The sequence below is a fragment of the Equus quagga genome, chromosome 2, assembly GCF_021613505.1.
Source record: "Equus quagga isolate Etosha38 chromosome 2, UCLA_HA_Equagga_1.0, whole genome shotgun sequence".
In the NCBI taxonomy this organism is placed as follows: Eukaryota; Metazoa; Chordata; class Mammalia; order Perissodactyla; family Equidae; genus Equus; species Equus quagga.
Window position 1 is genome coordinate 23110048 of NC_060268.1, and position 10589 is coordinate 23120636.

The 10589-nt window shown below is 48.1% G+C and overlaps 1 protein-coding gene across 1 annotated transcript; it reads right to left on the reverse strand.

Moving 5' to 3' along the window:
- Positions 1-7008: 7008 nt before the first annotated feature.
- LOC124234977 (granzyme H-like) lies at positions 7009-10325 on the reverse strand. Its single transcript, XM_046652681.1, has 5 exons — positions 10160-10325; positions 8879-9022; positions 8206-8345; positions 7935-8000; positions 7009-7147 (listed from the first exon to the last, which is right to left on the reverse strand). Exons 1-5 carry the CDS (start codon positions 10323-10325, stop codon positions 7052-7054), a joined length of 612 nt encoding a protein of 203 aa, XP_046508637.1. The 3' UTR covers positions 7009-7051.
- Between the last annotated feature and the right edge of the window lie 264 nt (positions 10326-10589).

A 10589-nucleotide genomic window follows, 5' to 3' on the forward strand; every position in this document is an offset into this window, starting at 1 on the left:
GAGGAGCCAGATCATATCAGCCAGCCAGCTACAACCTCATCCCAATGTCCATCAGAGGAAAGACAGCAAAGGCCAAAACATTCACACTGCTGAAAGCCCACTAATTTCTGGATTTCCCACTTCCAAATCCTATACAAGATTTGCTCTCTTGGTTCAGAGACACTGTTCTTTACAAATACAGCTCTCTCTTAGCAAGCAATCAATTCAGATTTTGTTTCAGACATTGAATACTCTTCTCTTCCTGTGACACACCTTGCAATTGTTCTGGAGAAGTTCCATGTGCTGACTAAGCTTGCTGAGAAACTTGCCTTGTTTCTTAGCAGCTTGCTGTGAAGTAGCGGCCAACTGAGATAATGTCACATATCTCACTGCATTGCATCTTTCCTTGACTTAATCCTTTTTCCTCACTGTCATTGTCAGCCTTGTACCTCCCAAATAAATTGTTCCCACCATAATCTTTGCTTCAGGCTCTGCTTTCTACAGGAATTACAACAGAACAAAGTGGGAAAGTGCAATTTTTGGCATTACTTCCTTGAATCTCAGGCCAGGAGTTCAAGCTCAGAAGGAGTCTTCTCATAAGTTACTAAGAAAATAATCCTCCTGGATATCCTTCCATTAAAATTTTTTCTCCACCTGGGATTCCCTTCTGGCAGTCTTGGAATATTTCTCCCCTCTGTTTAACCACAGTTTATGTTGGAAGGCCTTTTCTTATTCCTTTTACAATGAGTTTCTGGGAAGTGAACCAGAAATTTCGCCTAAATGCTTTCTATTTAGGTAAAGTAAAGCCAGCATGGCAGCCTTACGAAGAGCATTCTGAGATTCTCAGACTCACTGAGGGAAGGAAGCATTACATGGGCCTGCTAAAGGTAAAGCATCTGGTGAGGAAAATGAGACGTCTATATTGGCAAATACTTTACTAACAAAAGAAGAGTTGGGGCTCATCCTAGAAAGTCACCAGAAAAAACTGTTGGCCTCAAATGGGAGCCCCTTTCTGTATGAGACTTGGGGGCATTGAGATGAGATTCCTTGCTTCTGCTGAGAAGCCAAAGCCATCAGTGGTCAGATGACGCTGGTGTAAGCCATGGTCAGAGGCATTTACAGATGGAGTGGGAGTATTGCTGAAGAGGGCTTGCTCCAGTTACTAAAGATCGAGTGATTTAAAAGAACAAACCACATTGATTTTGCCCACAAATCTGTGTTTTGGTCAGGTTTTAGTGTGAATGGCTCCCCTTTGCTCCTCTTGGAATCAAGGGAGTCTTGAAGCTTGGAGGCCAGAATCACCTGAAGGCTCGCTCACACACACCCAGTGGTTTGTGCTGGCTGTCTGATAAGCACATCCCTTCCTCTCCACGAGGGCCTCTCAAGTAGGGTCTGTGCATGGGATTGTCGGGTCTTCCTCGCAATGTGATGCTTGGCTTCCCCAGAGTGAGCACCTCCCTAAAGCCAGCCAGGCAGAAGCTGTGTTCTTTTTATTACCTGGACATTAAAGTCATAATGCATCCATTCTACCCTATTTCACTGCTTGGGGCCTTCAAAAGGCACCCCTGGCCCCAATTAAATAGGAAAAGGCATAGACCCCACCTGTGAGGGGAGGAGGGTTGCAGTCCTTTAGGAAGAGCCTGTGGGATGGTAGATATACAGAGGCCATCCCAGCAAAGCACAATCTTTCACGCTGCTTAAGGTGCCTGTAGAGTTGGTCAGAGGCTCTGATGTGTCTAAGCCCAGGTCACAGCCTTTGATTGGCTGGAGTCTGCTTTCTCCACATCCTGGCCTGACAATGGAAGAGTGCTGATTCTCCCCAAAGTTATTCTCCTCAATGAATTACTGATACCACGTGAAATGGGAACAGATGCCAGGTAGTCAAAGCAGTATTCTCACACCACTGCCCAGAGAATGACATTTCTGATATCCTGATACCATTTTCTAAATGAGTTCTCTTGATTATCTCCCCATGATGGAAAAAGAGGAGTGAGTCATGGAACTGAAAATACTGTTGGTTCTAAACATGTTGATCCCAATTCTCTTAAAAAGCGATAGAACCTTAGCTAGAGAAACAAAGCACAATGTCAGTGGTGAGTCTGGCAGGGGAGCCACAGTGAACCAGAGGGAGGTGTCCAAGTCGTGCCTGTGTGGGGTGGGGAAGGTGCTCACACCAGACCTCCCTCCTGTGTGGACACCCTCCTCACCTCACATTGGCTCAGACACCCTGCACTGGGCAGCACAGCGTGGGGTGTCAGAATACCTGTGAGGTGAGGATGGCAGCCCAGTGCAGGGAGTGGATGCCCGAGTAGGGTGAGCAGGGCGTTCACACTAGCGGCTGGCCTAGTATGTGGTATTGGAGCTCAAGTGGGGAGACAGACAGGGGGCAGGCTGGTGCCATTTGTCACAGCAGGCTGATTAGGGTGAGGTGGGCTTCGGCACGAAGGGACTACTGATGTGGAATGCCAGATCCTACATGGAGCAAGGAGGGGACCCACACAGGGGATGATGGGGACGTGGGAGACTTGTTTTATAAATCTATGTGGGGAATAATGAAATCAGTAAGCATGTTAAGCCTAACGGTATTAAGAATATCTTAGAAAAATTCTTCCCTGAAAACAGACAGGCACTGACTCATGAACACACAGAGAGACCAATCAAACAGAATAGAAAATCCAGAAACATTCCCAAGTGCATATGGAAATGTACTTTTTCATAAGGGGGCATTTCAAATCATTGGGGAAATGATGGGCTTTTTCATAAATGATAGTGAATCAACTAGATATTGATTTGCTAAGAGATTAAATTGGAGTCACATTTCACACAAACCACCAACAGAAACTCCAAACAGACAAGAGATTCAAATATAAAAAATAATATCATGCATGCACTAGAAATAAACATGGGTAAATTCCTTTATAAACTTAGAAAGGGGAAAGCCTTCCTAGGAATGACTCTAAATCCAGAAACATTAAAAGAAAAGATTGGTAAATAAACTACAATAGATAAATAAAAAGCTTCCTTAATTTGTATGTCAAAAAGCACTGTAAGCAAATTCAATATACAGACAGCAAACTTGGAAAAAAAACCATTGCAACATATACCACAATTAAAGAGCTAATCTATCTAATATATAAAGAACTCTGATAATTCAAAAGAAAAAGATCCAGAACCTGATAGAAGAATGGGCAAAAGACAAGACAGTTTCCAGTAAAACATAATTAAAACATAATGAAGAGTCTCAGCTCACTCTGATTAAGAGAAATGGAAATAAAATATGGAAAAAAATGGAAATAAAAGTTCTACCAAGACACTCTATTACATCTCATAAGTGGCCAAAAATTCTAAAATTAAAGAGCACACTCCATGGGCAAGGCTGTTTTCTTTGGATTGGTGTTGCAGGATATGTCTTTATTTTTTCTTCCATAATTTTGCTCTCATCCTATCCATGTCTTTGTATTTGAATATCTCCTGTAAACAGCCCAAAATTGGTCTTGCATGTTTTATCCACACTGACAATCTCTGCCCTTTAGTTGGACTGTTTAATCTGCTTACATCGAATGCAAATACTGATAGGGGTAGGTTGAAGAATATCATATTGCTATTTGATTTCTACTTGTGTGATTAACGTTTTGTTCTTTTGTTCTTCTTTTCCTGCCTTCTTTTGTTGTATGTGATTCTTTCTTTTTTATCGGCTTTTGGTTAGATTTCTAAATAGTGTTTTAGTGTGTTCTGTAGGATTGCAATATGCCTCCTTCACATATCACAGTCTACTTTGAATTAATGTTATACCACTTCACATAAGAACATTGTAATAAAATATTTCCATTTATCCTCCCTCCCACCCTTTGAGTTATTTTTGTCATACATTTTGCTACCTTATTGCATAAATCCTACAGCATTTTTGCATTAATAGTCATTAACCTTTGAAAGAAATTTATATAAAGTCTTTTATATTTGGTCTCATCTTACACGTTTATTTCTCTTTTGTCCTTCATGCCTACAATGGGGATCATTTCCCTTCAGCCTGAGGAACTGCTTTTAGTCTTTCTTGCAGTGCAGGGCTGATGGCAAGAAATTCTTGTACCTTTGTTTTTCTAAAAATGTCTTTACTTTGCCTTCATTTTTAAATAGTATATTCACTGAAGATAGAATTCAGATATAGGTTGCCTGTTCCTTTCAACTATTTAGAAATGTCATCCCAGTGTCTTCTGACTTCCGTCGTTTCTGATGAGAGCTCATTGTTACTCTTATTGGTGTTGATCTTAAAGTAACATATATTGCTTTCCTGTCTGTCTACTTTCAGCCTTTTCTCCTTATCTTTGTCTTTTTTTTTTTTTCCTGAAGAGGATTAGTCCTGAGCCAACATCTGTGCTTGTCCTCTTCCATTTTTTATACGTGGGACACCTACCATAGCACAGCTTCACAAGCCATATGTAGGTCCACACCTGGGATCCAAACCCGCGAACCCTAGGCCAGCAAAACAGAGTGCATGAACTTAACTGCTGCACCAGTGGGTGGACCCCATCTTTGGTTTTGTCAGTTTGGCTGTTATATGCTTTGCCCTCCCCGAGGTTCACTGAGCTTCCTGAATCTGTGGATGAGGAAAGTAGTCTAGCAATAGGCCTATGATGAAAAGGAACCAGTGGTTGCACTTCTTTTATGGTGAAATGTGTTTGTTGGACAAAAGCAGCATTGTGTGGGATAGCAAGACAGGAAATCAACCCTGTGAGTTCTGTAAATCCACAAAGGGGGAGCCGGCAGAAGTATGGTGGTGGGCAGGAAGACAGAGCCACCCCAAGACATGATCCCAAAAGAAATTAGCAAGATCTCACTTTCCTTTGGGCCTCTCTCCCCCAGGAGCTTGCCTGGTGGTTCTCTCCCTGCCGTCCTGGGACCCAGCTCTTCTTGTGGGTCTGGAGGGAAGAAGGGGAGATGGGAGTGGGTTTGGGTGAGTAGAGGCATTTCCTTGAGGTCATTCCAGAGATCTTTTATTGATTTCTATTTAAATTTTCATTACAGAGGTACTTGAGGAACAGAAGGATTGTTTCCTCAAAGGCAGGGGTGGGGCAGGGGACACTTCCACAGACAAAGGAGATTTGAAGGAATCAGCATGATTAGGGTGCTTTCCCACCCCCATCCAAATGTGCCCCTGAGCAGACCTCAGCTCACTAAGCCAGGTGCTGGAATCCTTGTCACAGAAGGGTTGCACAGCAGGCCAGAGGTTTTCTCTCCAGGGAGGAGCCTGAGCAGAAGCTCAGCTCTTGTTCAGGAGTGCCAGGAAGTCATCACGGGGCGGGGGTTAGACAACATGTCAGGGCTCTTGCTGGCCTGGCTGTCAGGGCGCCTGGGCTCAGTCCAGGCTCTGTTCTAACTCTGTGGTCCCTTCAGTCGGCCACTGCCCCCTCCTGGGACTGTGTCCCTCCCTCATCTCTCACAGGAGGAAGACCTGCAGCAGGGTCCTCAAACTCGTATGAAAACCACAGAACCATTTCCTCAAGTAAATGTGATATCTAAACTCAATATGCATGTGCTGGGCTAATTTTTTGAATATTATTTTTGTTTTGCTTTTGGCATTTTCCTTTTTGTTTATTTCCATCAAGGAGCCACGTTCTTAGTATGTCTTCGAAGCAGGGATATCTTTTCAGCTCCAGATCACAAGCTGCGTGTCCTCACTGCTCTGCGCTTGTGAAAGTACCAGCAGTCATGAAGAGATTGTGTTGCTGCCTACTTTGTGCACAGCAAGGTGGGAAAGGCCATGCCTGTGAGGGTTACATGATCCCAGAGTACATACTCATTGTCATGATAGGGTAGTGCTGTGTGTGTTTGGAGCAGGAGCTCAGAGTTGGAACGTATGCTCAGCTCCCAGGTAGTGCCCCATATGAGGGGCAAGCCCTTGGAGAGATGGCTGCTGGGAGTGTTTCCTAAGCTTAGCCCAACTCAGGGAGATCTTCATTCAGCAAAGGATCCCATACTTTATGTGTGGGCCCCAAGCCAAAAAACTCCTAAAGTTGAAAAATCTGGGTGGTCTGGAACCTGTGGATGCAGCAGTAACCACGGTGGCCTAGAGGCCAGCAGTGATTAAGAAGGACAGGCTGAAAGGGACTCAGGTTATCAAGTGACCAGGTGGCCACTGGTCCCTATGACCCTCTAGGACAGGGCATGAGCTGAGCTGGCATCTCAGGGGAGAGGCCCTGCTGGAATCACACGCGGCTCTGGGTGTCTTAAGCAGGAGCGCTGTAAGGAAGGGGCCAACTCAGATCAGGCTTGTCTGGAGGGGACAAGAGTTGGTGGACACTGAGATCTCTCAGTGGAAAGCAGGGATGGAGAAGAAGGGGCAGCCAGGAGACTGGAGGGCAAGCTGGACCCCAAGGTCAAAGGAGGGCAGGGAGGAAACTCAGGCTGGGTGAGAACGAGGAGCTTCTCCAGAGACCCACCCTGACTCCGCGCCAGCTCCCTGGCTGTGGGAGAGAAATGTCCTGCTCAGGCAACCTCTGCCCTCCCCAGTGTGGGTGGCTATGATGTTGAGCTGCAGCCCCAGGCTTGCCTGCTTGGTGTCCTGCATCCATGGTGTCATCCCTCTTCCTGTCTGCCATATAACACAGGGAAGGAGGTAAGAAGTTCACCCTGAGCCCCAGCTCTAGAGAGGTTCATGTTTTCTCCTGATGGTGCTCAGCTGCAGCCCTGGCAGAAGGGCAGGCCCAGACAAAGGTGAGGGTCAGAAGGAGCTGGGGAACAGCTTTGTTTGAGGTTTGGGAGAGGTGGTGGGGGAGGCAAAAGAGGAGGAAGCAGAAAACAGCAGATTTGTGTCCTTGACCTTTTAAGGACAGAGTTAGTGCCTGTGAATGAGGGTCAGTGAATAAACAAGAAACCAGCTCTTCCTACTCAGCTCAGAGACATTTATTTGGTTGCTGGTGACATTCTGGATCAGCTCCAGAGAAGGTGGGCTGGTTCCTACAGTTAGAGGCTTTTCATAGGATTTCATGCTTTCCTTTATCCAGGGCTGGAAGCTTGAGAGTTTGATGAAGACCCGTGGACTTGTCCTGTCATCTTGTCCATGGAGGGCAAGGCCCTAGAGCATGTTCTTACAGATGAGTGGGCTCCCAGAGTCCCCCTGTGGACAGAGAGTGCAGATGGCTGAGTCCATGCTCCCCCGGGGTCTGCACACCTGCAATCAAAGTGCCCTCTCAGTGAAGGCCGCCTGGGTTGCCTCCATGTGGGAGATCAGAGAGCAGGGTAGGACCCTGTGGGCCCCCTCAGCTGCCCAGTCCTGACCCTGGATATTGTCCCCGCTTCATTTCACTCAACGGGCGGCTCCTTCTCCTCCCCCAGGTCCCAGATCCTCTTCCATGAGGGCACTGTGAGACTGTGCTTTGGTCTACCATTTAAGGACATGCAAGCAGGCAGATGTGGAGGACACTCAGCATGTAGGGTGAGCCAGTTAACCAAGATGGGAGCCAGCTCTGAGGAGCCACCTGGTTTGACTGCTGCACACCCAGGGAGCACTTTTCTAACACCTGCGCCCAGCGTGGGGCAGAGTGTTGCAAATTCATCTTCTGAATGGAGCACCATGTTTGGATGCATCACAGACCCCAGGTAGGCTCCCAGAAGACCTGTGACTCCCCACTCTGGCTTCTCCCCCCTTCTCTTTCCAGAAGGAAGATCAGAGTCTAGCGGGTGGAGGAGTCCCTACTGCTGGGGTCTCCAGGTCCCGAAACACGCCCCTCCCCAAGCTCAGCTAGGCGGATGCCCAGTCTCACCTCAGAGGAAGTCTTCCTTTCCTTCAGGTCCCCCATGCACAGCAGAGTGCTACTATTGTAATGATCATATAAGTGGGATTGGCACACCTCGTCCTACTCCACAGTCAGCTCCACCTCCCGCAGCGTGTTGGAAACGATGCCTTTTGGGGCGATTTGCCCTCAACTGGCCACATGGCACACATCTATGGGTCTCACCTGAGCTGTGCCCCTGGAGATGCTGAGGGGCCGCACAGCTGCAGTCAGCTTGGCTTTTCTCTCCAACTGATGAGAAAATGCAAGAAAGTCCAGGTCAGCCACTGGCCTCCTAAGCCTGGACACCGCGATGGGGCTGCACTGACTTCCCTCTCCCCTGAGCCACTGGGACTAGTCAGGTGGCAGGGATGGGAAGGAGTGAAGGGACAGGCCACAGTGGGAGGGGAAGCAATCTGGACCCAGGTGAGCAAGAGCAGCAGGGAGGTTCCCTTACCTTTAGTATCATGATGTCGTTGAAGAAGTCTCCAGGAATATAGTCTGGGTGGCGGATGGCTTCTTTCACAGGGATGACCTGCAGGGTCCACTCTTGATTCAGGATGTCGTGGGCCCCCAGAGTCACGCTGACTGAGCTGCAGAGAAAGGAGAGTGTGGATGTGGGGACAATTGGTCACAGGAGATCCAGCCCTGGAGTCATGATGGGAGGGTGACAACTGGAGCAGGGCAAGGCTACTGCTAGGGGAAATCGAGACAACACGAGACCTTGGTTCTAAGTGACTGTGTGTCCTGTCCTTCTCAAGGACACTGAGAGGAGGGCTTCAGGAAGCTTTCTCTTGCTCTCAGGCAATATTGTGAAAAGACTCTGAGTTTGCCTTTTGAACAAAATGCATGTTTTCATCCTCCACAGCTGCTTTAGTTGGCCAGTGTGGTCTCTCTTCTCAACTGAGCCACTTGCTCTCACCTCTGACCCTCGGACTGCAAAGCTTCCCTGTCCTATTTCTCACTTTCCATGGCCCAATCATGCTCTCAGATGGCTCCTCGCAAGAGCTTTTCTGGCATTGAGTTACCAGAAGCTGAGGGAGCTCCAATTGCCTCCTGCCCATGGGCGGAGGACAGGGGACCCTGTTGGGGTCTCAGGAGGTTTCAGCTGTCTGTGGCCCCTCAGCATCCCCAGCAGTGAGCAGCTGTCATAACACCGTCCAAGTCCACAAGGACACCGCCACATGTCTTGACCATCCCGTTCATGCGAGCCTGAACCAACGACATGTAGGGGCGGGAGTGGGGTCTGACCTCATGTCCTCCAATGACGATTCCTGAAAAGAAAAACTGGAAGATGGACTTTCTAGAAGCAGCTGTGGTGAGGAGGGAAGGCTCCGGAAGGTGGCGATTGGGGGTGTCGTCTACAATGCCCTGCAGACACCAGACGAGAATCCTCCCAGGTTCTCCCTGGAGCAGAATAACCTTTTTGGGATGTGGAGCCTCCAACCCCGCTTTGAGAAAGCAGAGGATGGTGCTTCTTGTCCCTGTCCTGCTTCAGACCACGTATGGGAGGGATGAGAGCTGTCTTCACAATGGTGAAGCCCCAGGGGATTGTGGACAGGGCTCTGCTGACGCCTTCTGTGTCAGGGAGTCTCCCAACCCTTCTGAGCCTTTGCTAAGGTCCTGACTGGTGCCCGTATCTAACAATCTGTCCATGAGCTTATGGAGTTGGATTGTCTACAATCCTCATGTCCTATGGGCTAACCTGTCCTGGGATCTCAGTAAACATTTTTTGACTGTGTGAATGAATGGCCTTCACTTAGCTTTCTGCTGAGGTTTGGTGGGGATCGTGCTTGTGGGATTGAAGGCCATCATCATGTAGGGAGGGCCCTGTGTGGAGCAGCCTATGGCTTGGGAAGGCGGGGGAAGGTGGGGTGGAAAAAATGGGATCCTTGGGCCTCTGGCAGAGCCAAAGCAACAGGAAAGCCCTGCATGCAGTCACCCAGCCCCTTCTGAGATCCACTGCTCCCTAGGGTCATCTCCTGGGAGGGGTGAGGGGGTAAGGGCACCAAGTGAAGCTGTTTCTTTAGCTGGTTCCAGTGACAATTCCTCTACTGCAGCTGGTTTGTCTGATCTGCCCTTTCCTGAGTTGGACTGAGGGATTTTAATTACTTATCTTTTAGAGGTCAATTTCCTCTGCCCAATGCCTTTCTATGAAGAGCCCACTTTCCAGTTGATTAGAGAGAGGCTCACATGCTAAATCTTTTAGTGAACACCCTTCCTTCCTGCCATCCTTGTTGTGTGTCTATGCAGCATCAAACTTGTTAGTCTGTTTGGGATGGGAGCTGGGTGCTAGAACTCTCTTGGTCTGAAATAGAGGAAAATCCGTAAGTGTGCTGGGTAGAAGGGTCAGGAGTCCAGAGGGTTTTCTGAGATGGGCTGGAGCCTCTGGCATGGGAATGGTCACTCACCTATTGCAGGCTCAGAGGGTAGAAGAAAGGCCAACAAGAGCAGGAGTGGATGCATGTTCCTTGAAAGGCTGCCCAGGTCAGAGCTGTTGGTCATTATTCCTTCTAAATACTTGGTCAGGGAGAGGAAGGCAGGGCTGTGGCCCAGGACCTTACAGACCTCCTCCATCTGTGCTGCTGGTTATCCTGCATCATCTGCAAGGTGATTTGTCGAAGGTCTCTGGCTTTGGGTAGGTGACAGAAGCAGTCTCACCACACTTCCACTCCCTGTGCTGAGTCACAAAGTGAAAGGAACAAGAAAGAACAAGAAAGGGCAACCTTTGTTGCAGCCAGTAGAGGAGCTGGAACCTAGGAGCCCCTCAGTGACCGAATCAAGAATGTCTCTTTTTCTCAGCTTTTGGCTCGTTTTCCAACTTGACGAAGTCATGAATAA

Excerpts from the sequence above, each read along its gene's own strand:
- LOC124234977 (XM_046652681.1), bottom strand. The coding sequence starts at position 10,325 with ATGGAGGAGGTCTGTAAGGTCCTGGGCCACAGCCCTGCCTTCCTCTCC. Across the intron at positions 9,023-10,159 it reads ACCCTCTGAGCCTGCAATAG|GAATCGTCATTGGAGGACAT; the intron begins GTGAGTGACCAT and ends TTTTCTTTTCAG. Across the intron at positions 7,148-7,934 it reads TCTCCAGGGGCACAGCTCAG|GTGTGCAGACCCCGGGGGAG; the intron begins GTGAGACCCATA and ends CTTTGATTGCAG.